The 26,365-nt window shown below is 41.9% G+C and overlaps 2 protein-coding genes across 4 annotated transcripts in view; one reads left to right on the top strand and one right to left on the bottom strand.

The window, feature by feature from the left end:
* Positions 1–6,410, bottom strand: part of Kdm1b (lysine demethylase 1B) — a 46,052-nt gene extending 39,642 nt beyond the window's left edge. For both annotated transcript variants that reach the window (XM_076859247.1, XM_076859248.1), the window contains exons 1-4: positions 6,343–6,410; positions 2,973–3,069; positions 2,097–2,224; positions 772–861 (exon numbers count right to left, since the gene is read on the bottom strand). In XM_076859247.1, the coding sequence (XP_076715362.1) occupies positions 772–861; positions 2,097–2,224; positions 2,973–3,056 (302 nt within the window). In that variant the 5' untranslated portion in view covers positions 3,057–3,069; positions 6,343–6,410. The remainder of the gene's footprint in view (positions 1–771; positions 862–2,096; positions 2,225–2,972; positions 3,070–6,342) is intronic.
* A 355-nt stretch (positions 6,411–6,765) lies between these two features.
* On the top strand, positions 6,766–26,062 carry Tpmt (thiopurine S-methyltransferase). Of its 2 annotated transcripts, none has more exons than XM_076859257.1 (9): positions 6,766–6,834; positions 9,086–9,270; positions 10,501–10,593; positions 14,767–14,899; positions 18,439–18,491; positions 19,133–19,207; positions 22,220–22,305; positions 23,687–23,731; positions 24,596–26,062. In XM_076859257.1, the coding sequence occupies exons 2-9, from the start codon at positions 9,131–9,133 to the stop codon at positions 24,706–24,708; spliced, it is 738 nt and encodes a 245-aa protein (XP_076715372.1). In that variant the 5' UTR covers positions 6,766–6,834; positions 9,086–9,130; the 3' UTR covers positions 24,709–26,062. The 2 variants fall into 2 exon arrangements, with proteins under 2 accessions (XP_076715372.1, XP_076715373.1); XM_076859258.1 differs by lacking the exon at positions 6,766–6,834 and adding an exon at positions 6,841–7,056.
* The last annotated feature ends 303 nt before the right edge of the window (positions 26,063–26,365 follow it).

Raw genomic sequence — 26,365 nt, 5'->3', positions numbered from 1 at the left:
TGAATAATACATACACATAAATTAAAGGCAGCTGAAAATTAAATCAGTTATTTATTTTGGTGCTGGAGCCTTGTACGTAAATAATCTTGGATCAAAGAGAAATACTCAAGGGAAATTTAAAAATACTTTGAACTAAATGAATGAAAATTATTGAGATTTGTGGAAGTAAATCATTTGGAGGGAAATTTATGGCATTAAATGCATTTCTTAGAGATCTAAAATTAATAACCTTAAAGCTTCCAATTTAGGAAACTAGATAAAAAAAATTAAACCTAAATCAACTAGAAGTAAATAATAAAAATGAGAGCATAAAAAAATTGAAAATAAAAACAAAGAATCAGTTCTTTGAGTAAAACTCCTATGCCACCAACCACATTAAGAGAGGAGAAGAGGAAAAAAAAAAAAAAAAACCACAATAAAATTAGTAAAAGGAATGGCTGGCTGTCCAGTGCACTCTGCCCATCAGCATCCCTCTCCCCTACTTCTGCACCCCACCCTCTGCATATTATGACAGAATAGCAGAGGGCTCTGAGAGTTTTCAGAATGTGCAGATCCGTGGCAGATATTTTTTGAGCCCTGAGTGTGTGCACATATAAGAAACACACATACAAACTGGCACATCAAAGTCCTGGTCAAAGTAAAAGTGGTCACAAGTGTGACCAAAACAGTCCAACAATTCAGTGAGCCCAGGGACTAAGCCTTAACCCTGATCCCCTCCCTTGCCCTTGCCACCGTCTCACCCACCATGGACAGTTCAATTAGCAAACAAACCTTCTGTAATAATGGTCAAAGCATTCATTACAGAAATGCTCCCCACAGGAAAGGTGATACCATCGGGATGTGTAGCCATTTTTGGCACATCTGAAAACAGCAAAAACATGTAACTTTGGTAAAAAATAAACATTTCTTTTCCCTTTAAAAAAAAAAAAAAAATTCAACAAGGGTATCCTATTGATATTATTTCCACATAAGACTCCTAATGGCCATGAGCCAACAACAGGGGAAACTGGAATTCAGGAATATATAAAGTGAACCAAGTCAAGTATTCCTTATCTGAAATGCTTCAGACCAGAAGTTGAAGAATTTCAGAATTTTTTTGATTTTAGAATCTTGGCATATATATGAAACATTTTGGGGATGGAACTCAAACTTAAGTATAAATTTGTTTGTTTCATATGTACTTTATACACATATCTTGAAGGTAATTTCATACAAAATTTTAAATAGCATTTGCATTTTGACTGAGGCCATCTCATGAGGTCAGGTGTAGAATCATTTGGCACTCAAAAGTTTCAGATTTTAAAGCATTTTGGCTTTCAGATTAGAGCTGCTCTATTTGCAGTACACAGTAGGGACACAAGGCCTTAGACCAGTGGTCCCTTGCCTAGCACAGATGCTTATGCCATGATGCATCCATGCCACTGCACTTGAGTTGTTAGTGCAGAGGACTCCAGGAGCCCATTTGGCCCAATACTGAACAGGGACGCATCCGGCCAGCTGTAATCTGAATATCAAGCAGGCTATCTGGCCACATAACTTGCCAAAGAGATGATAATACAGCAACAGAACAAGGAATCCTGCCACTGGGAGCACATCCCCCACCACCTCTGCATGTTTCAAAATAAACAGGATGTGTTTTCCAGATTTTATTGAATCTTAAGCCTTAACTAAAGATTTTCCTCTGGAAATGTCACGACTGCAGTTAACTATGTAGTTTCTGTGAGACTTTTACATAGATGTGGGAAGAGGTGGCATGTTACACAAGGGAGAAAAATCAGTGACCAGTGATCACTCGCTGGTCTCCTCTGGGAGGTCAAGGATCTTCCCCACTGTGTCGCCAGCCGCTATGATTGGTGGCATATGAGGGCACTGTACTGCAGAGTTGGCATGGGTGTGCTCTGTTTCATTAGTCCAGGAGTGCCAAGGAGCTTTGTGGAGATGTGGAGTGTAGAGAATGAGCAATGTCTCTCTCTCGTTAGGCGACTTTCAGTACCGGCATCTGTCTTTGGGAAAACTACCTTCTAGGAAGATGTCCCCACAAAGCACACTGCTCTCATGGGCAGCAACTCAAGGCCAGATGCGCCTTCCAAACAGACCTTTCAGAGGCACTTGCAAAGCACACAGGACAGGTGGCCGTACAGCCCGCCTTTTCGCACTTCCTGTACTTCTTCTCTGACACGCCATCCTCGTCCTCATCTGCTGTCTCTGTTGCCTTCTTCTTTGCCTGTGGGAGAGTCAGCTGAGGTGAGGATCATTGGGCTGACCAGGGTGATGGGGTGGAAGGTGTGTTACTACTGAAACCACACGCGTTACGAGTTCCAAGTGTGAAGGTCAACAACATCCTGGCAGTGGCCCAGAGGCTGACCCACAGGAACCACTGCCTCATGACTGGCTGGCTAGAGATACAGAACCAGCACTTTAATAGCAGGCACCTAGGAACTCAAATTCACCTGAACCTTTCTCAGAAAAAAGTGACACCGCTCAGAATAAACACAAGTCATTCTCAAAATTAAGACTTTTTTTTCCTTAGAAGACTTAAACCCTTACAGTATTACAGACTTTTATTTTTAAAAAAAAAATCAGGAAAATTCTAGAGAGATAATGCTATCAATTTTTTCATGAAAAAGAAAAGCACTACCAAAAAAAAGCAATACCTAACTGACTATAAGCAGAAGTCCAAATTCCTCTGAATGACATCCAAGCCATGCATAATGGGGCCAGAGCCCCATCACATAGTGCAATTCTCTGATGCCCATCTGCACGCCATGCCTTTATCTTTGCAGTTCCCCCAACCAGAGATGCAGCATTTCTACGTCCTCTCCCTTTATCATGCTGTACCACGACTACTGTGATTTTCTCCATAGTAGGACTAGAGGACTAGAGGTGTGTCTTCCCACCTCTAATTTTCCAGTCCCAACCATAATATTCCTGTATGCTCAAAAGAGGTTCATTGAGTGAACAGATGAACATACCTGCCTGCCAGAGCTCCTCAAAGGAAGGCTATCTGAACCATCATAAGCTGTTCTTTTCTTTGACCTTCCCCGGGGGGTTGCCATTATATTAAAAAATCTGCCAAAAAAAGAAATTAAGCCACTCAATAAAAGCATCTGCTATTATTTTCAGCTGTGTGGAGCAAAGTTATTATGTAGTTTAGTAAGTATGAAGGCATACTCAACTGCTTGGGTGTAAAGCCATCACTTCGGAATTACTTAACCTCCCCAAGTGTCCTCAGATAAAATGGGCATGGTAAAGGTGTACCACATCAGTGGCATGAAAATTAAACAAGATAATTTAGAGCACCAGTACTGACAGAAGTACTCGATAATACTACCCATTAGTACTATGTACACTTTTAAAATGAGAAACATATCACATGAATGATCAATATTTAAATTACACTACTGTTTGTAACATTCAGTAGGGAAATATACCTAGTTTTTGTTGTATTCCCCTTTTTCCATCTCACTGTGTCTTCTTAGCAGTTCCTGAATTCTGATGCCTTAGTATACTTTAAAAACTTACTCATTCCTTCTTAGTAAACTCAATAGATGAGTATCAGGCACAATGTGTGGTCACTACTGAACACAGGAATCTGGATTGGATAGAAGCACTGGTATCTTCTACTAGATCAATTTTAAGCATTCTCAAACTATTATAACAACAATATGATTAAACAAACAATAAGAACTAAAGACTACAAGATAAATAATGAATAGTAACATGAAAAACTGAAAGCTATTCGAATTTTTTCAATTAAGAATAGAAAAATACTTAGCATAAGTAATTAATAATATATGGATTCTGTAATTGTCATTCATTCCCTTCCCTGATCCATTGTTTTTACTACGTGTGCACACATATGTGAAATAATAAAATGAAAAATAAATAGGACATATCTATGGATAGGAATTTCAAAGTAGAAAAGTATTACCATAAAATACAAATCCCAGATACACAAACTTAATTTTGGAGAAAAGCTTTGAAGATCTTGTAATTCTACTGTTTCATATTTATGAATTATAATAACATCTTTAAGAGTACTTTTCATGGATTATTAACATCATGTGGAAAAACTTTGCCATCTACCCTTATCCTGAGAAGCCTTCCTATCAACAATTTTCCTTTGACTTAGTCTTCATTTTCTTAGAAACAATATAATTTTACCTATGAACCATACATATTCTGAAGTGCACTATACTTCTTTAAGCATTAAATAACCGCTTAGGGGCCTGAGGGTGTAGCTCAGTGGTAAAACGAATGTTTTTCATGCATGAGAAGCTGGGTTCAATCCCCAGCACCAAAATAAATAAGTTGACATTTAGTTCTATAACATCCTTGTACTGCTAGAGAAGGTTCTGGTAATTTAATAATAGTACCTACTTAATCGTTGTTATACTCTAAGGCTTTCTGGGTCTCATTTGTGTTTTCAAAACGTCTGACAAAACTCTCTATACATAAAAATATGAATATATAAATATGAATTCTTACACATAAATCTTCACATATTTATTTTTAAAATCTCACATTATTCATAAAAAACAAAAAAAGAATGTGAAAACATATAGTATTATGCATAATACATATTTTTTTTGTACAAGGACTGAACTTAGAGCCTCCTGAATCCTAACACTGAGCTACATCTCCAGCAGTATATATGGTATTGTAGCAAAATATCTGAAGGGGAGTTCAGGAACAAAAACGAAATCAGCCAAGGTTCATGCAACATTTGACTCTGTCACCTAGGAATGTGTTTCCTAAAAGCATAGTTTCCAGAAATTTCAAATATTTTAATCAAATTGTACACTGAAAATGTTCTTAATGCAATAAAAAAATAATATAATTCAAGAAGTAGTTAAATACGAATTGGAAACACTAACTATAAAGGCCATTATTAAATTTGATCAAAGGTTTTTAAAATAGTACATTTCACCTTTAATTATACAATTATGTACCTCCATTCTTTTTTTAGCACTTGACATAATCCCTATTTTCACTGTTGCTGGGTCTTAAAAGAGAAAAAATAAGCGAAGCTGTAAGGACTATGTTTTTAAACACCGTCTTAGAAATAATAACCAAAGTGTCATTAAAATAAACTAGGATACTCAAAGTTTTCACATCTGATTCTTTAAAGACACCTAAGTAAATATAATGTTTCATGTTCAATACTTTATGAGCACATTTCTTCCTAATTTGAAATGCACAGCTTTGGTTTGCTTTTAATGTGATAAAAGAAAAAAAGCAGGTGTTTTCTATAAAAATACAAGTGGCTATATCAATACCCAGACTTCTACCTAAATAATTCCCAGGTGTTTCTGAACCACCTTATTCAGGAACTGTTTCTTAAAACATACTCACAGAATTCACAAAAATGTGAATCAAGAGGATTCCAAATCCACAGCAGAGTTAGCATAATTTCTAAAATTAGAACAAACTAATACTAGAAACTTCTTCATAGACCAAAGAAAGAATAATTTCCCTTTGGGCCATTTAAAATAAGGCAAGACTGATACCTTACTACTCCTACACTAATCAAATTCTCAGGAATACGGACCCAGAATTATATTCAACATTGAACAACTAAGTAATGCAACACTGAATCCCCACCCGCCTGGACGTCTTTTGTTGACCACTTTCTCCGCCCGGGAGACAATTAATTATTGATGGTCATTTTCTCCTGTGCGCGCCTCTTGAAGAAACCTCCCTCCCACTCGCCTTTCTTCCACTGAAATATTTTTAAAAACAAAAATAAAACTGGCCGACCCGTGCGCCGCGAGCGTAGCGGGAAGCCGGTGGAGTCCCGCCAGCCGCGCCGAGCACTGGGCTCTCCGCGGCGGGGCCCCGGGCGCGAGCGCAGCCGCCGCGGCTCCTCGGGGCTCTGTCGGCGCCGCGCCGCGGCCCCGCTACACCTGCGCGGCCCGGGGCGAGCGAGGGCGCTCCCGCCACACCGGGTCCCGCGGCCGCCCCGGCGGGGAGCCCGTCCCCCCCCCTCCTCCTCAGAGAAGCCGCCCCGGGCTCACCTCTGCGCAAGGAGGCGCGGCGAGCCGGGGAGGGGCACCGCCGGGGGAAGGGGACGCGGTCAGGCCCGGAGGCTCGCCGCCCCGCGCCCCGCCGAGAACCCGGTGGTCCCGACACCGCGGCCCGGAAATGCCTCCGCTCTGAGGAGACCCCCGCCCCACAACCCTTGCCCTCGGCGGCGGCGCATTCAGCTCCCGGGACGCCCCCTCGCCTCGCTCCCGGGCGGCAGGCGCCGCGGAGCGGAGGGGAGGGCTCGCGACCCGCCCCGCCATGGACCCGAGCTGTCACCCCGCCGGCCCCGCGCCCGCCCCCTGCCGCGAGCCCCACCTCGCAGCGGCAGCCGCGGTGCGCGCTGCCCGGCTGCCGGCACCCCTCTGAGTCGCGCGCAGGACCCAGCACCCTCGCGGCGGCACTGCTTCCGCCCCTACCGCGGCGTGACCCGGGGTGGGAGGAGCCGGAGAAACAGCGCGCGAGGCCCCGCCCTCGCCGCCGCCGCCGCCGCCGCCATTTCCGCGGCTGCGCAGGCCCGGGCTCAGGAGCGGGCGGGGCGAAGTTCGGGGAAAGGAGGAGCGCCCTGAGGGCGAGGAGTGGGCGGGGCGCCGGCAGGAGGGGCGCTCGGGGGCGGTGCGAGGGAGGACAGGGGCCCTCCAGGGGCGTGGCCTCTAGGGTGGGGCACTCCGGGGCGGGGCGGTGCAGGAGGCGCGGAAGGAGGAGGGGCTATCAGGAGGGGCGGGGCCTCGGGGAGTAGGAGGGGCCCTCCGGAGGGAGAGCCGCGGGAGGAGGGACGCAGGCAGAGACAGGCAGCCCGGCACCGGAGAGGTGAGTCCTGGGGCGCCCTTAGCGAGCGGGGAGGAGAGTGTTGCCTGGAGTGCCTGCGCCCCTGGAAGCCTTCCCGAATTCGCGAACCGGGAGCGCGGATGCCATCCGCGCCCTGAAATGGGGTCAAGGAACCTAAGCGAACAATAGTACTAAAGAGGTCAGGTAGTGCACGGTCCTTGAGTCCATGATTTCAAGAGAACGCACGAAGCACTGTTTATATTGGTGAGTTTTAAGAAAAAACTGCCAAAATAGTGACTTGTGCCCTTGGGGCAGGGAAAGCTGGGAGTCGTGAATATTCTAAGGCCTGCTTAGTGGTGTGTTACCTTGGGTGTGCGTATGTAAAAAGCTTCACCAAGCCCTTACTCAAAATTTGTGTGACTTAGGGAAGTTACTCAATCCAACAAAATATTAAAATGTAACTAAAGTAGAAATAGGGTTTATTTTTTTAAGGTGAAGGAGGACCTGGGCGACCGATGAGCACATTTGAAATTAACTTTTATGAGAAGGGATCATTGTGAAATTTGCCTTTTCTGATTCTTGTACTTTGCGTTTATATCACGTTGAAAAACATTATTTCTTAAGAAATGACCTAGATAAGTGGAGTACACGTTAAGAAGCTGTTAGAATTAAGAAGTGATGATATTTATGATATTACTATAGTTCAAGTCTGGGGAAAAGGAATGGAGTCTTGTAATTCCGGATTGCTCTAGTGAATGATATAGACTGTGCTTCCCATTTAGTTTCAGTAAAGAACTTCTGTAGGAGGGATCTCTGGACTCAGGGATCCAGTTCCTACAACTCTCTTGCTTTTGTGTACCCAATATAATCGAACACTTCCCAAGGCCTCTCAGAAAACTGACCCCTTCTGATATCTTCAAGGCTTTGCAAAAGCCACTTGATAACAAGTATTTGTTGAAAAGTGAATCCTGAAATATGCCTTTTCCTTTAATCCTAAAAACACTGAAGCCAAATTGTGCAACAAAAGGGGAACTTTTTCCTGAAATTCTTGCTTTTATGCAAGTTTGCTATTTCATGAATAAATCATTAAGTTTGAGCTGCCAATAATAACATGCTAGTTCAATCCAAACCAAATTAGCTTCGTTAATGATTTAAAGGGAATTTTTGGAATTATGGTGTTTGTCCTTAATATTGCAAAATTGAAAGGACATTTCCCTTGTACATTCTGATAGACCTACAGGTATGTTTATATGTTCTTTTTCTCAGTTCCCTTTGTGTGCATTTTCCCATGCAAAAAAAAAATAAGCTAGGAGAAAATTATTTAAAAATAAAGATTATGATGAACAAATGAAATACTGAACCCCTGCATGTATTTTGCCTCCTCCTTGAAACCCCACCAATAACAGAATTTAATCCTCATATCTGATGATTAAGAATTGAGAATATATTGATGGGAAACCAGGACAATTGGCAGAACTTGGAGTTGAATTAGTGAGTTCATGGAAATTTTATAAATGAGAGAAACCATTATAGAATCAAAAGTTGTGAAGAAAAGGAAAAGTAATCATAGAATACTATCTTGTTAAACTTTGAACCTACCTAGTTATAATGTACACACCAAATATTTCAACAAAAATATGTTGCGAGTATATTTGAAAGATAGGAAAGATGAGAAGGATGGTTTGTGTGTGTGTGTGTGTGTGTGTGTGTGTGTGTGAATGAATGTGTGGAATTTGTAAGAGAAGTAAATGCTCATCTTCTCTAGATGCTACCTAGAAATGAACAAATTAAGAAGATACAAAATAAACATGCAAATTTAAGATAGCATGACCCAGCTAAAAGAGTTAAAGATGGTTGCCTCTCATGGGGAAAAAGGACTGCTTATTTCATAGCAAATCTGTTAAACTCTTCAAATTGTGTATACTATAATATTGATGAAAACTAAAACATAAATATGAAAATTTTAAAAATTAAGATGCTAGAAAAAATTCTAAGTTTATGAATGTTACTGTGTGATGTCTGATTTTTTTCCTACCTTTTTGAAGCTTAAATCCTTCTCTTTTACTGTAGTGTTAAGGTATAATTCAATTTATTTAAAGATCTTTCCTAATGTGTAACATGAGTTATGCCTCTACCATCAGACTCACTGAAAAGTAATTTTTTGCATGACTTTCTGTTGAATTATAAAATATTTGTTAGAAGCCATACTCCCAGGGGTACTAGGTTTTCATTGAGTTTAGTAGTAGAATTGCAGGGTCCTTAAATGACAACATTGCACATATTTTCCATTTAGGAATTGGAGATATCTGCCTGTAGACAAAGGTGTCTATTATACACAATGAGTGATACAAGAACTTCACTTGATATTGAAGAGTACCCCGATTGGGAGGTACAGAAAAACCGAATACTAACCCTGGAAGAATGGCAGGACAAGTGGGTGACCCACAAAATTGGATTTCATCAAGAACAAGGACATCAGTAAGATATGTTTGTTCTATGAAAGAGAAATTCTGTATCACACACTGATTTTGAAACAGAAATAATAATATCAGTTGTTAGACTGATTTTTAAGAGGCACATTTTTAGTTTGTCATACGTATCAATTCTGAAATCAGAATGCATCTATGGCATGTCATAATTGAATTGGCAATCTGTTTTCTTCCCATAGAGTACAAACAATGATGCGACTTACAACTGAAGGCATCATAGATTTATGATATGTCTTTCTTTATAAAATTGCTGGTAGCAAGGCTGGGGGGGCTGTGGCTCAGTGGTAGAGCACTCACCTGGGCCATGTGAGGCACTGGGTTCGATCCTCAGCATCACATAAAAGTAAAATTAAGGTATTGTATCCACCTACAACTAAAACTACATATAAAAACAAATTGCTGGTAGCATCTATCTATGGTCATGCAGGCCCATACAAAGCAGATGCTGAAGTACCATCTCTGTATACTCCAAAGTGGGGGTGTTTTGACAGATTTCCAGTCACATGTATTCTATTGTTCTTCTGTATGGTGAAGAAGAGAAAGGAAGAGAAAATATGGGAACTAGAATATCAAGCAACTTCTTAGCAGCAGTATTTGTCTTTGTAGAAGCAATGACAAATTATGGAACCATTTGGGTTAAGTGATCATTATAGACAATCTTTGTTCTAGGCCAACACCCCACTATCCAAAAGATGTTGTTTTCATTATCATTATTATTATTATCACTTTTTCAGTGAATAAAAATTGAGGCATCATCCCAGAACATTGTTATAGATCACCTCTGCCTTAGGGGTGGCCTTAGAAGAGCCACGTGTCCGTAGAGGAAATTAAACTGTAAGAGTTAAAGTTATTTAGAGAAATTTCCATAAAACAGATGTTGAAAACTCCACAGGTTCAAAAGTTCCCTCTCCACAACACTTTCTTTGTTAATATACATGTGAAGATTAATACAGAATTTTCAAAACACATTGACCAAGAAAAAAAAATTTTTAATTTTAATTACGGATCAGGAAAACCCAGTGTGTAAGTCATTTATTACTAGAAGGATGACTAAACCAGTTACTTAACTGTCCTGTTCATTCATATGTAAAGTGAATGTTATAACAACATTACCTACTCATTAAGATTTCAGAGAATTTTAAGTGAGGTGATGCATAAAAAGTCATCTGTGTGTACATCTTCTTCTGATTCAAACAACTGTTTTTTTCTCTCTCCGCAGGCTGTTAAAGAAACATTTGGATACTTTTCTTAAAAGGGAGAGTGGACTAAGAGTATTTTTCCCTCTTTGTGGAAAAGCTGTTGAGATGAAATGGTAGGAGAAGATTTCCATCAACATACTGGTCTTTCACGATAAATTCTTTGAGTGAATATTTAACAGGATATAGGTTAAAAAGTGGCACATGTCTGTAATCCCAGCTACTAGGGAGACTGAGGCAGGAGGATGGTCAAGGCCAGCCTGGGCAATTTAGTGAAACCCTGTCTCAAAAAATAAAATGGCTGGAGATGTAGCTCAGTGGGAGAGCACCCATGGGTTCAATCCCCAGTACCAAAAAAAAAAAAAAATCATCCTCAAGAAATGCAGAGGAATTCTTTATTTTTAGTAGACTTTTATTGATAGTTATGTAATATGCGCAATATTTTCAAACAGTAATAAAGGAAGCAGACACAGGTTTTTTGTATTACATTTCAAAGGAAAAAAATTAGTTTGGAACCAGCAGGGGAGAAAACCCAGTATCTTTGAGCATGGTTTCATTATTGTAGGTAGTTTAGGAATTAACCTAAATTAACTTTAGGTATTTGAAATAGAGATGAACCCTAACCCTAACCCTAACCCTGTTACTGTGGGTTACCCTAAAAGTCAGGAACCTGGAATTTGTTTTCTGTACAGAACTCTGTTTTAATAATACACACACACACACACAAGCTTACCTGCCAAGACATCTTCATTTTTAAGCTTAAATGTTGAGAAATTTGATCATTAAGCAGGAAAGAAAAAAGACTACTAAATACAAAATATAGTAAAGGCAAAATAGAGTAAAAATGTTCTGTTCCCTCTATCATCAGTGACTATCCATGGAGCAAAGGTATATTTATAGTTGGTTTTTCAATAAAGATGGCAGAATTTTGACAGCTCTCACTCTTTCAACTTATAGATAAGAGTGTATGTTAAGGGCTGGGGACATACCTCAGTTGGTAGAGTGCTTGCCTCACATGCACAAGGACCTGGGTTCAATTCCCAGCATCACAAAAGGAGCAGGAGAGAAAGAGAGAATGTGTTAAATGGGTGCTGTGGCTTAAGATCCAATGTGGCCATGAACTTGAGGACATTTCTCTCTATTGTTAGATGTAGGTGTTGACCACCTCACTGAACCAGAAGACAGAGTTACTTTGGAAACTATTTGCAAATAGTTTATATTAACTCTATAAACAGATTGTCTTATTGATATTGTTATAAATGGTACAGTGTAGCTCTAGCTGGGATTTTAGGCAACATTAGGAAAACAATATGAGGAATAAACCAGTTAAGTGTGGTTGTTGAATATTTTTTGGTCTAAAGCCATGTGGAGCTGGGATTATAGCTCAGTAGTAGAGCACTTGCTAGCATGCACAAAACCCTGGGTCCAATCCCCAGCACTGCAAAATATAATAATGATGACATAACAGAACTGAGCTACTGTGGTGACATGTAAGTTATTATATTAGAGAAGTTTTCATTTATTTAACTAGTCCATGTTCGAAATCTATATAGACATTAGATGTGAATAGATCAACTTGACCATAAGCATCAAAATGAAATGTTTAAGCTATTTAGGCTTTTGTTTTTGTTTTGTTTTGTTTTAATGCCACTCTGTTGTAGAACATGCTTCATTTTTCCATGTGTTGAATGAGGGGCGAAATGTAGCAAATTTGGATACTTTCTTTGTTTATATTGTATAATTTCAAAAAATGTATGGAAAATGAAAAAATATTCCCTGTGTATTAGTTCACAAATTTCCTAGGAAATACAAGAGAAGCAGTTAGTATGTTTCATTTTGGAACTGCAAACAGTTCATGCTCTGCCCTGGTTGAAAGGGTGTGCTCTTGTGTAGATAATAGGTAACAGTCAGTCTTGTTCTTGTTTTGAAAATGTGAATTTTGTTCTAACTCAACTGATATTCTGGGGAACAATTAGAGCACTGCATGATTTTTCCAATTGCTTTCTGGTGATTTCGTCTGCAAGAAACGTTAGGCAAAAGCAGAAGAGTGCTCCAACGTGTTCTGAGCAGACAGCACGTGCCTGCACACACACCCCAGCACCACCTGCAGCCTCAGTTTACCCCAGGTGCTATGAGCCTATGTTGTGCTCACCAGTGCTGCAAGTTTCCATTTGATTTCCAGTAACACTCCTCCATCACTTCCCAATAATTCACAAATCGCAGCCCTGCCAGTGCCCACCTCTACAAGAAAACTTTAGGTCTTTTTCAAGGGGAAGTCCCAGGTGGCAGTATTTATCTATTCTTAACCATTTCACATGTGTGAACCCATTATTGTCAGGTTCCTGCCTTGTTTCTGTTTACTGTGGCACTGTACAGTTTTTAAATGTTCCCTAACCCCCACATTTCCATCAGCCATGTGACTGCATGGCATGCACAATTTTGCATACCGTAACGATTTTTAGGAAAGCATGTGTCACACTGCAGCAGAACTGACTATTCTTATGTAATTGGACCTAACCTTATTACTGCGCCAAGGTATTCATGCTGTTGATTGTGGGAGACCAACCTCACCCATGACTGAGTCACACTCCCTGGCTGGGTGCTGAGGTGCTCAGTCGTAGAAATGTGGCAGAGCTTTCCCCACCCTTCTTGGGTCCAAGGGTCCGTGTCTCATGCATGGGTGTGTCTTGCTACAGCCCCATGGGTGAAGCTATGTTCACCTGTTCCTTTGTAATATAACCCCTTGCCCTGTTTAGGATAGAATCTTCCATGGAAGTGCCTTGTGTCCCCTTCTCTTACTGTGCCCTTGGGTGTGGCCTACTCAGGTGTCAGTCAACTTGCTGACAGTGGACACCATGAAGATATAGACTCAGCCCCCTGAAACCTGACCCCTTGCCTCATTTGAATACTTCTCCTCAATAAAAGGGGTCAGCGCATGCTCTCGCCCTCTCTTCCTGAGGACCCTTAAGGTCAGAGGAGCCATCATAACGACCCCGAAGAAAAAGGTATTTGTGGGCTGGGGGTGTGGCTCAAGCGGTAGCGCGCTCGCCTGGCATGCGTGCGGCCTGGGTTCAATCCTCAGCACCACATACAAACAAAGATGTTGTGTCCGCCGAATACTAAAAAAGAAATATTAAAATTCTCTCTCTCTCTTAAAAAAAAAAAAAAAAAGGTATTTGTGTCTCTTGTGTGGTTATTTTGCACAGCCCAGTCAGCCCAGTTTACCTGGAGTGACCCCTAAGCCTTTAAGTTGCGAGATCAGAAACCCAGCAGTTGATACTATTTTCTCCAGTGTCCAAGATCCCAAAATTGTGATTTCTATAATTAGCTTGCCAGGAAAATGTTAGTTGCATATGCTGATAAAAAAAATTAGGATATTTATTATAAATAAATGAAAATGAGATAATTATAGAAATGGAAGCTAATGTTCTAGAGCTGTGTGCTCCAATATAGTAGCTACTCATCACAGTGGCTTTATATGTTTAAACTAAATAAAATTTAAAAATCAGTTCCCCACCAAAAAAAATTTCAGTTCCTCCATCAGACCCCTGTTCAGTAGCCAATGTGTTAATGGCCACTGCACTGAGCCGCACAGATATAGACCTGTCCTCCACACGCAGTGTTTTAACGGAACGTGCCGCAGTCTGGCTGGGCACAATTCAGGAGCCACTTATCAAGCAGGAACGAACTTTATTTTTAGAACGCACACGGCACACCACAGAGCTCTTCAGGAATTCCCTCAGAACCCAACTGCCACTACTGGCTTCCCAACCCCCACTCCTCCCACTCTTGAGGCCGATTGGCTGGGTCTTGTGGGTGGAGCCAAAAGAGTCCCCCAATGAGCAGCTCCGTGGTCTGAAAGGGCGGGGAAACAGCCCAAGGAGCATCACCGCAGAGGAGCCAATCAGCTGGCAGTTGGAAGTTTACTGGGGCCGTGGTTAGCCAATCAGCTGGAAATTTGCTGGGGCCCCTTTGGCTGTGGCTCTCAACAGGAAAGATGGATTTAGGGACATTGAAAACATTTCCTCAAGTCAGATACATAGGTTTAAATCAATATTCAACATTCCAAATTTTATTTTTTACTAAAGTCATATAAGTCAACTTTGCAGAATTCTACTTAACAGGAGGTTTGAAAATACATAGATCCCCTGTCTTTCAAGTCTTGTGGAACCTCATGAACCTAAATATATATGAATCCCTTAAAATTAAAGAAAACATGTTTATTGAGGTATGTGCCTTTATTTAGTATTTTATTTGGAGTGTAAGTATAAATATGTTGTTTTTTGTAGGTTTGCTGACCGGGGACACAGTGTAGTTGGTGTGGAAATCAGTGAACTTGGGATACGGGAATTTTTTATGGAGCAAAACCTCTCTTACTCAGAAGAACCAATTGCTGAAATTCCTGGCACCAAAGTATTTAAGGTTTGTTTTGATCTTGGTAAGAAATTATATAATTATATACTGTAAGGAGCTATGGCCTCAAAATATAGATGGTAGCTAGCAAAAAAAAAAAAAAAAAATATATATATATATGTATATATATATACACATATATATATATTGGCATAGAGAAATACAAAAACTGAGGTCAAAGTCTCTCTGTACTCCACTGCACTGAGCTGCACAGTTTGGTTTGGTCTGTGTGTGTGTGCGCACATAGACACTAGGTGTTGGACCGGAACACAGGGCCTCATGTATGCTAGGCAAATGCTCTACCACTGAACTATACCCCTAACCTTTTTTTTTTTTTTTTTCTATTTCTCCTTCTCCTTCTTTTTAAATTAATAGTCCTTTTCTGAGAATCTATTAGGTGGCAAAACCTGTATCAGACATTGAAGAAATAAAAGATGATATAGTCCCTGCCCTAAAAAAATCTCTTAGTTTAGGAGAAAAAAGAAACAGAAATGAAACTACATAATGCATGGAACAAAACTTAAAGACCTAGGGGATTAAGGGAATGACAGGGAGTGACCCAGCCCAGCTTGGAGTACCTACTGACTCATGGTGACAAGCCTGGGAAAAGGCAGGGCTTGAGTCCCTGATCTCAGATCCCCAGGAAGTCAGCACTGCTTCTGCACAGTGGGGTTTAAGTAGGCTCAGGACAGGGCCAGATTTCCATTGGAGATGGATCACCTTTATGCCTTCATGGGAATTTACTTGAAGGGAGGTAGCCTCCCAACAAGAGATGAGGTAGGAGGGTGTGGCAGTGGCCCAGGAAGGAGATCTTGAAGGCCTGCGGGAGAAGAATGAGGCATGTGGAGCGCACAGGATGAATTAAAGCAACATTTGCAGTGTCACTGGCAGGGTTTGGAGCCTGAGCCGGGATAAAGGGATTTCTAGCTCGGGTAACTAACTAGTCAGGTGGTGGAGAATAAAGCGGCAAGTTGAAGAGCAGAGAAAATGAGTTCTATTCTGGGGATGATGAGTTGAAGGATAGGAAAGGGGTGGTGTTAGGGCTGGAGACGATGGCTCTGGGGGTTGTCATCACCCTGATCCAGTGGAACTATGCCTCTAGCTTGCAGTAATAATGGAGAAATAAAAAAAACCCACCCAGATGACAGCAGAGGCTGATTTTAAGAGGGAGTCAGCCACTTGTGTTTAGCAGAGACTCAAAGGCTGCAGAGGAGCAGGAAAACATGATAGTGGGGGAAAGGCCTCCTCGTGTGTACTGACCGGAGGCTTTTGGCCTGGGGATGTGCTAGGTGGGCATCTAGGATGGCCATCCTGCGTGGCTGCTTGGGGAGTGTATTTGACTTGCTGTGGTAGGTCAGAGTTGGAAGGGCTGGTGGTAGGTGTCAGGGAAGCTGGCAGTCATTAACCAGGTAGACCCAGGTTGTGGTTCAGAGTCACATTGTCATAAATGGCCTGGCCATTGTCCATTGGTATACCCAGTCTCTCACAAATTCTCTTCTAAATATTGAAATTTATTGCTCAGTTCAGTACAAGACTTGATAACACTTTGCTTTAAAGTTACCCCACCTCCAACCCGTTCTCAATCATGTAGGAATTCTGGGAGTTTGCTTAGTCCAAAGAAGCTAGGCCTGCTTCCAGACCCCCTCTTAGGGCAGTGCTTTCCAGCCCTGGCTGCACATTTAAAATCATCCATGAGTCTTTTAAAAGTTCCCAAGTGTCACCCAAGTTAGTTAAATTGGAGTCTTCTGGGGCAGGAACATCAATACTGGTTAAAGCTGCCCAGGGATTCCAGTCTGCAACCAAAGTAGAGATCCACTGGCTGTTTTTCCAGCCTCCAGCGTCCCCTACCCTCTGGACGACCCCCACAGAGCTTCCAAGCTGGTGTTCAAGACCTTCTCTCCTCTCCTTGGGAACCTGTACTGGTGCCTTGGTTCCGAACGAATCTGGCGCATCCTGATGTACCTTTCTTACACGGCCCTCCCCTGCATTCCCAGCTCCCAGGTCTGCATCGTGTTGCTCTCCCTGGAGTGCACCCCCGGCCCCCACTTTGATGTCAGCAGATACATCAGGACACCATCTGAGGCTCCCTCTTGTTCACCCTGCCCCAAGGATCCCGGAAAGCCCCTTGCTCTGTCTTCTGTGTTCACATTGTCCTCGGGCACACACCACAACCAAACTGGCCATCTGTTTCTCTGTCATCCTGTTTCTCTGCAGTCAGAGACTGAGTCAAACTCACATGCATTACCTAGAGTTCAGGATAGGTCCCCTCCTGTCCCCAAGTGCTCAGTCAACAAGTGCTCATGGTGGAGTGATTGAGAAATGGGGGCGGCAGCACAAACACACTTTTCCTGAATAACATTTTAAATATGTATGAGTGGAGTCATCAAGAGAACAAACAATAATAAATGCACTTTCACACTGTTGGTAGGACTGTAAATTAATATAACCACTGTGGAGATCAGTATGGAGGTTTCTCAAAAGGTTAGGCATGGAACTACAATATGACCAGCTATCCCACTCTTTGGTATTTATCCTGAAGAATCAAAATCATCATACTGTGGAGGTACATGCACACCCATGTTTATAGCAGCACAATTCACAATAGCCAAACTATAGAACCAACCTACGTATTTGTCAATAGATGAATAGATAAAGAAAATGTGGTATTTATTCAGCCATAAGAAAAAATGAGAGTACATCACTGGCAGGAAAGTGAATGGAACTTGAGACCATTATGTCAAGCGAAATAAGCCAAACTCAGAAGGTCAAGGGTTGTGTTTTCTTTCATATATGGAAGCTAGAGAGGAAAAAGAGAAAGAATGGTTGTGGTGGGGGGTGGATCTTATGAAAATCAGAGGGAGATCAGAGCAGGGGGTGGGAGAAGGGAAGGGAAGGGAAGGGGGAACTGCTGTGGAGTGATATTGGCCAAACTGTACTTTTATATTAGGTGCAAGTACAAACAGGTAACTCAAATTCCATCACTGTGTACAACCATAATGCACCAATTAAAAAATCTGTCTATATCAGCAGGCCTGATTGAGCTGCAAATTTATCTATAGCAGGGCAAAAATGTCAGGACCCTACTCAAGTAAGCATTACTAGAATTTTAACCTCAAAACATATAACACGTCAGGGCCAGGGTTGTGGCTTAGTGGTAGAGCGCTCGCCTGGCATGTGTGAGGCACTGGGTTTGATCCTCAGCACAACATAAAAATAAATAAATTAAATAAAGGTATTGTGTCCATCTACAACTAAATATATATATAAATATAATACCTCACTGATCTTTAGGGTTGTACTCTATGATTTTCCTCTTTGAGTTGGTCCTAAAGAACCCAACAGAGGTTTTAAAAGAGTAAATAAGGTACATTAAATTCATTAATTGTAAATTAATTAATTGTAAATTAAACTACAATAAAATTGCTGTGTTTACTATGCATTTCATTCTCTCTCTGCCACCTTTGCTTTTTTTGGAACTTCTTTTTCTTCCGTGGCATTCAAATACACCTTAACTAAGTGAAAAAAAATTTTTCATTGTTTCATTACAGAGTTCTTCCGGGAATATTTCATTGTACTGTTGCAGCATTTTTGACCTTCCCAGGTAAGACTGAATTCTGCATCTATGCTTTCAAAACAGTGGGTGCTGGCGGGGGGCCGGGGGTCTTCTCGTCACTCTATTTGCCGGGGGTCTTCTCGTCACTGTTGGTGTAAACTCCATGAGGTACTGATTTGAATCTCTGTTCTGCAGTTATTTTTCCTATAGACTCCTTATCTGTCCATTAATAGTCTCGGAGAGCTCCCAAACTAGGAGACAGCTCCCAAACCCAGGCAAATAGGAAAAGGTAGGGGGAGTGAGACAGTGTCTTCTACCCTGCTCCTGGCCTGCACAGAAGTGAATGGCCAGGTTCACCAGAGGCAAGATCCCATCTGAAATTTCTGACAGCTGAGCCAGAGGCTGGGAGCAGAGTTGTCACACATTGTCCTTCATTTCTCCTTGTGTTTCTGAGTCATAAAAGAATAGGGAAACCGCTGCCACAGGCTCTTAAGCTATAAGGAAATGGACAGGCCCCTACACCTGGATTAACTACCCCTGGAGTCCATGAAGAAAAGCAGACGTGAGATCCTAATCCCTTGATGCTGGGTGAAGCACCAGCGTGTGCCATGGAGAACTGGTACATCTTGTTCAGGATTTGACTTTTCATACATAAAATGTTGCAATTTCTCCCTCTGTCTTTCTGGTAGAGCAAATATTGGCAAATTTGACAGGATTTGGGATAGAGGAGCATTAGTGGCCATTAATCCAGGTGATCGTAAACGGTAAGTGATTTGGATTTTGTTTTTTGTTTCTTTCTTTCTTTCTTTTTTTTTTTTTTTAACAAACCCACTGAGTTTCAGGAAACTATAGGATTTCACTCTAGGAACCTAGATATAAGGCTGTGGCTCTGTCACTTTTATGCTGTGTTGCCCTGGTCAAAGTACTCAACTTGGCCTCTGTGTTTACTCCTCTGCAAACATGGAATATCGCTGCACACCATCCTCATTGCCTCACTAATATTGCCCAGTAACACCTCTTGGACACTTGCCCTCTGTCAGGCATTGTTTGACATATTCAATTCACCTGTATTAGCCAGCTTTATTTTGCTGGGACAAAATGCCTGAGATAAATCAATTCAAAGGATTGACTGTGGCTCACAAAGGTCTCAGTTCATGGTCACTTGGCCAGATTGCCCGTACACCTGTGGTGAGGCAAGCATCATGACAAAGCATGTGGCGGAGGAAAACTGCTCACTTCTTCGTAGTCAGGAAGCAGAGAGGACAGAGAAGGGGCTGAGGACAGCTCAAGGGCACACCCACAACGAACTACTTCCTCCACCGGCCCAACTTCCTGAAGCTCCCACCACCAGCAGTAGCCCATTAAGCTACGATTTCATACATGGTAAACCCACCGAGGTCAGAGCCCTTGTGATCCAGTCACCTCCAAAGGCCTCTCCTCCCAATATTGCCACATCTGAGCCCAAGACTCCAACACATGAGCTTGGGGGACACTCCAGATCAAACCATGGGTCCATCTAAAGGCCTGGGAGGGATGTGTTGTAACAGTGATGAGGAGACCAAACTCAAAGAGACTAAAGTACTCATCAGTTAGTACAGACGGAGCTGAGCTCTAACTCTCATTGTTGTGGCTTTAAAATCCACACCCTGCATCCGACCACCTCAAAGCGTGGGTGTTAACGGAAATGAAATATGTGGAAAGTGCCCTGCTAACTCTCCAAAGAATATCAAATATTGGCTGATGTTTTTACCAGAGCATTTGTTATTGATGTTTTGTTTCTTATCATACCTAATATTACTAGGGAAAAAAACTAAAATTTGAGAAGGCATATGAGGAAGATATGATCGTGACTCGTACTTTCCAATGCAAATAATACCACTTATTACTTGGATAGTGAGTCAATATTGTATGGAGACAGACTCTTTGACATGTGTCCAGAAAGTTTGGGCTCCACATCAGCGAAATAAGAATTCGATTTTTAAAAACTGACCTCATGAGAAGGCTTATTGCCAAACCTGATGTTTTTAAGTTAGAATATAAGACAGCAGAAATTTTCTTTCATGTTCTGGCTTTTCCTTCTCTGTCATCAGTCATTTCTTTTTTGGAAAGAAAAAAGACAAGTGTCTAGCAAACCAGCATAGGCCTATTGCCACCTTCTCCCTCCAAGCCCCAACCCTTTTGGAGATGGCACCCAGGGCCCTGCACCTGCTAGGCAGGTCCTCCCCCACTGAGCCACACCCCGCCCTGCTTCCTCTCAGGTACTGACTCCTTGTGGATCAGTTCTATTACTGTCATTCATGTGTTCAGTAAGTGTGTGTTCAGTTCCTACTATGCTCTAAATTTATACTATGTCCAGTGCTGGGGGAAACAAATGAATAAATTGTACCTGGCCTTTGCCCTTATGATTTTTTATATTTCCAGCCCTATTCTTTCCCCCAAGTATCTACACCACAGTTCCAATGTCTGCTTTGCCTTTCACATGGGACTCAAGTGGCCTTTATCAACTCAGCATCACCTGAGACACTTTCTTCTCCATAAAACAGCATTCTCATATACTAAACTCAATTCTGATAAATGTCAAAACTTCCCACTCTGGCAGGATGTGCCTCCTCTTCTTTGAGGCATGGGGAGCAAACTGGATGTCAAGGGCAGGCCAAGGGCAGACCAGGTGTGGCATGTCTGGCTCTTTCCCCAGAGCGTGGCATGGTGTGATTCTTACCGTAAGATTCTCTGATAAAGTAGCACAATGCACGCTTGCCAAGCACCACCACCTAGCTTTCCTCCTCTCCTAATTCAGTTCCCAAGTGGAGCCACCTGGTAGTTCCCCTCACTATCCTGCCCCAGCCCAGCCCCGGCTCCTGGTTCATCTACTGATGGGTCTGTTGGGGTCCTGTCCCCCCTCTGGACCAAGACATAGCTGGAAAGTGGTGTCACCTGCTCCCTGAGGCACCTACAAGGACCATTCCAGTAGCACTCATGGCTTGTGTCACAGTTGGAGGACTTTAATCTCAGGCCACCTTGAATGCTTTTTGGGGGACGGGTACTGGGGACTGAACTCAGGGCCACTCAGCCACTGAGCCCCATCCCCAGCCCTATTTTGTGTTTCAGAGACAGGGTCTCACTGAGTTGCTCAGGGCCTCGCCATTGCTGAGGCTGGCTTTGCACTTGCAGTCCTCCTGCCTCAGCCTCCCAAGCCACTGGGATTATAGGTGTGTGCCACCGTGCACACTTTAATGTTTTTTTCTTTTTCCTTTTGTTTTGGCAGTGCTGGGGAATCAAACCAAGGGCCTCATGCATGTGCTCTTCCCAGCTCCACCTTGAGTTTTTACCTGCGTGGAGGTCTTGTCTCTCCCAGCAGATTAGAGGAAAGGGGTTGAGTTTGTATCTCCTACGCATGTCCTGGAGGAAGGGCCAGGCACCCAGGACACTTGTTAAACTGCAGCATCCTCGGCCTCATAGCAAACCTGCTGAGTCAACCTGTGGACAGAGCTCAGCATCTGTCCTTTCAGTGAGTGCATGCCCGGGTGACGCTGAGCCCTGACCTGGCCTGGGAGCCACCTCCTTGAGTACTGAGGCAACGCAGTCCTTGGGAGCAGCCTGCAACTTGGCTCTCTTTTTCCTCGTCCACTTTAGACAGGGCCATAATTTGCTGGACCCATTTCCTGCGTTTAGAATGAGAACTAACTTGGGTGTGTTGATGGAAATGAGCGCAGGCTTCCTGCCCTGCCTCAGGTCCCCAGAGGAATGTATCCTAAACCTTCCTGTGTCCTCTTTAGCTATGCGGACGTCATGTTGTCCCTACTAAAAGAAAAGTTTCAGTATCTCCTGGCCGTTCTTTCTTATGATCCAACAAAACATGCAGGTAAAGTTGGTTTTATTTTTTTTTCCCCCTAATATTCTGTTTAATTCTCTGACATGAATAAGAACTTTTTGGTCTAGTTTACTTCAAGGGAAACATATTACTTGTATGCATGAAGATAATTCTACTTTGGGCTAATGGGAATGATCATTTTTTTCCTATTCCCATATTATACATGTTTTCCGTATATTCCTTTCACATTTTATTTACGATTTATACTCAAACTATAATTGAAAAGGAAAATGGACGATCCTAATATACAAGAGAAACCTTATAAGCGCTGGAGTGGAAGGAAGGGGAGATTTGGTTGCCCTGCCATGGATATTGCATAGCCATATCATGGTGGTGTGGCAGTGCGCCAGGCAGGTGCTTATGCACACACACAGGTGCCCCCTCACAGGACCAGCTGGGGAAGAAATGAAAGGGTGGGCAGGAAAATCTCTAAACCCAAATTTACAATTTATCTATTGCATCCCATTATGGCTCCCTTTGTTTTGAATCTACGAACGGGATGTTTTCTCCTAGACTCATTTTGTCTGGACACTGAAACTTAACATTTGTCATGTCCGGACTTTAATTTTCAGGGAGAAGTGAAAACCAAATACATAGACTTTTAATTTTTAAGAATCCCCTTTTGGATTTTTAGTCGAGCTTTTTAAAAAGAGCCTTGTTATATAAATATTTGCATATGTTAGTCTTTTTTTCTGTCTGATAAATTAGGTCTAAAAAAACTCATTAAGAGATGAGATCCAGTGCCCCTAATTAAGTCTGAGACAGTTGGATGGAAATAGAAGCTATTGGAGGCAGAGTTAGTTCTGCTAATCTAATCTGAATTCCATTCATGAACAGAGGCCGCAGAAGGGCCCGTGGGAAGGAGTCCCAGCGGGCTCTGTCTGGGGGTGGAGTCTCTCTTAAAAGGCAAAAGGAAGGTTTCTAGTACACTCTGTACCCCACAGCGGAGGAGGAGGAGCATACAGAAAGTGAGTGGGTGCAGGAGGTAGAAAATCAATGCCCAGAAGACAAGAAACCCCAAAGGAATTTACTAATGGACTCCACCCTGATTTCCATGTTCTCAAGATCCATGCTGGTTCAGCCTCTATTTTATCTACACTCAAATGGATGTGTAACAAGGTCATTCCCTCAATATCCCAGTTTTCTTCTTTGTATGAGATACGCAAAAAAAAAAAAAAAAATACAAAAAACAACAACAACAACAACAAAAAAACAGAACATGTACATCCTCACCTATTTGGATGATGGAGTTGTGTATAGAGCAGGTACAACTGAGCCATGGGGAACAGGTGGAGGTAAGCCTGGGGCGCTCATTGCTCTTCAGAGTCAGGTTTATAGGAATCATTCTTCACCCTGTTTCTCTTTTTCCTAGGCCCACCATTTTATGTACCAGATACTGAAATTCAAAGGTTGTTTGGTAAGTTAGGCTGTAACTTTTTAAGTCCACGGATAACTGTTTTGAGCTGTTAGTAAACTATTAGTATGTGATTAAAGCCTATGGAATTTAAAAGACAGAGACCATTTTATTGAAAACTGTTGTCTCCTAGAAAAGGAACCAATCTCTATAACATGGCTTTTTGGCTATATGCTTGGTGTTAAAACAGTTGAACTCTTCTACAGAGGTGGTATGTTCACTGTTGCTCTTGGGAGTTGTAATTGATAACAATTCAGAGCCCAGAGTTTGTTTTTAGCATTTCCTATTTTGCATTAAACAGAAGAGAAAGAGCCTCAGTGCACACTCCCTTTAAAATCATGTGAGGTGAAATTAGAAGCACCCTCATGACATTCTTCAGCTTTTCCCCACGTTTTTTATTGGTGCATTATATAGTTGTATGTAAGAGCAGGGCTTGCTGTAACATATTCACACGTGTGCACACAATGTGTCAGTATAATTTGTTCAGCGTCACTCCCCGGCACTCCCCCTTTCCTCTCCTCCTCCTTCCCCTCGGTCCCTTTCCTCTACCTATCTCCCTTTGATTTTCATGAGACCCCCCCCTCACTACCTTTCTTCTCCTTTTTCCTCCCCAGCTTCCACATATGAGAAAAACATGCGACCCTTGACCTTCTGAGTTTGGCTTATCTCACTTAATATAATATTCTCAAGTTCCATCCATTTCCCTGCAAAAGACATGATTTCTCTTTTCATTATGGCCAAATAAGCTCCATGTGTATATGTACCACAGTTTCTTCATTCATCCGTCCATTGATGGACACCTGGGCTGGTTCTATAATTTAACTATTGCTTCACAGAATTTTGACGTGTGACCCTTTCTCGTTTTAGGTACAAAATGCAATATTCTTTGCCTTGAGAAGGTCGACACTTTTGAAGAAAGACATAAAACTTGGGGAATTGACTACATCTTTGAAAAATTGTATCTACTTACCGAAAAGTAAATGAAATATAACTAAAATAAGTCATGTGTTTTTGAAAATCATGCTAAGCCTTAAAAATAGGTGTTTTAAAATTTTTTTAATTTCTCATAAGTCAAATCATAGATCATTGCTCAAAAAGTGCATATAAATTTTTAGAGGAAAACTCGTACTTAAATGTTAAAGTAGCTCCTTTACAGAGGAGTATATAACTGGGGGCAAAAGGTTAACCTGTGAGTCTTAAAGATTTTAAGAATATTTTTTGTAGTCAGCATGTATTTCCTGTATAATTAAAAAAATAAAATAAATAATGCATATAACCTACTGACAGAAAAATTTGCATTTTTATGAAATTTAGAATCATGGAAGAAATGTAACGATCTAATAGGGTTCAAAGTACTACAAAGCTTATGCAAAAGATGAGCTTTTACTATAAGCTCCCATCTTATCCTGAAATCCTAGAATTCACTGTAACATTTTCTCTACATGTAACAAAATCAAGACACAGATTTTTTAAAACTTAATTAAACCAACCTATATGGGACAAATGTTTTCTTCCCCCAAACTATAAGAAGAGCTGGCACAGTGACACATGCCTATAATCCAGTGACTCCAGAGGCTGAGATAGGAGGATTGCAAGTTCAAAGCCAGCCTCAGCAACTTACCAAGGCCCTAGGCAACTTAGTGAGACCCAGTCTCTAAGTAAAATACAAAAAGGGCTGGGGATGTGAATCACAGGTTAAGTGTCCCTGGATTCAATTCCCAGTATCAAAAAAAAAAAAAAAAAAGATTCTCATTTCCCCGAGCCCTGCCCCCAGGCCACAGTGTGGGCTCAGAGCCACACATACCCACACATACCACAGCCAGTTGAGTGAAACAAGAGTGGACCACTGACCCAAGCTAGACCAATCTGATTCTGTTTCGAGACTTTTGGATTTGGGGCTGAAACAGTAAGCTGAATGCAGAAAGGGTGAAACTGTAGCATGGACCAGGAGTTGGCGGGCAGCACGTCCCACCTAGACATCTGAGAAGCAGAATACTGATCCGCAGAAAGGAAAAGGAAAAAAAAGCAGAGACGCAAATAGGAGAGAGATCACAGGTGTCCGTGTCCCTGTTTTCACCTTCCCAGAGCCAGGTGGAAGAGTGTCCTGCCATGTGATAATGCCCGCTTCTTCTGCAGGAGCTGGAGTTGGTTTCTGTAACTTGTACCCAAAGAATCTTAAATGGGATAATCTTATGCAGTCAATCTTTCATGTAATATGTGTCCTCATTGGAAGAACTTTTTTAAAAGTCTCAAAATAGAAGATATAGGACTGGGGATGTGGCCCAAGCAGTAGTGCACTCGCCTGGCATGCGTGGGGCGCTGGGTTTGATCCTCAGCACCACATACAAACAAAGATGTTGTGTCCACCGAAAACTAAAAAATAAATATTAAAAAAATTTTCTCTCTCTCTCTCTAAAAAATAAAAATATAGAAGATATACATTGTTTTACAGCAATTGAATTATTCTCAGGCTTTTCTAAAAATGCCTTTTATTTCATTTTGTACTTTAAATAACAGAGGATCTGAACCTTCTGCCCTGACACTGTGATTCATTAACTGCCTTGCCCTCGCCTACACAGGGTTATGATGTCCAACGTAGGTATTCAAAGTTATCATTAGCAGTCTGGAGGAAACAAG

Source organism: Callospermophilus lateralis, chromosome 6, assembly GCF_048772815.1.
Source record: "Callospermophilus lateralis isolate mCalLat2 chromosome 6, mCalLat2.hap1, whole genome shotgun sequence".
Lineage (NCBI taxonomy): Eukaryota > Metazoa > Chordata > Mammalia > Rodentia > Sciuridae > Callospermophilus > Callospermophilus lateralis.
The sequence above is the reverse complement of the archived record's forward strand: the minus strand, read 5'-3'. Positions and strand labels throughout refer to the sequence as shown.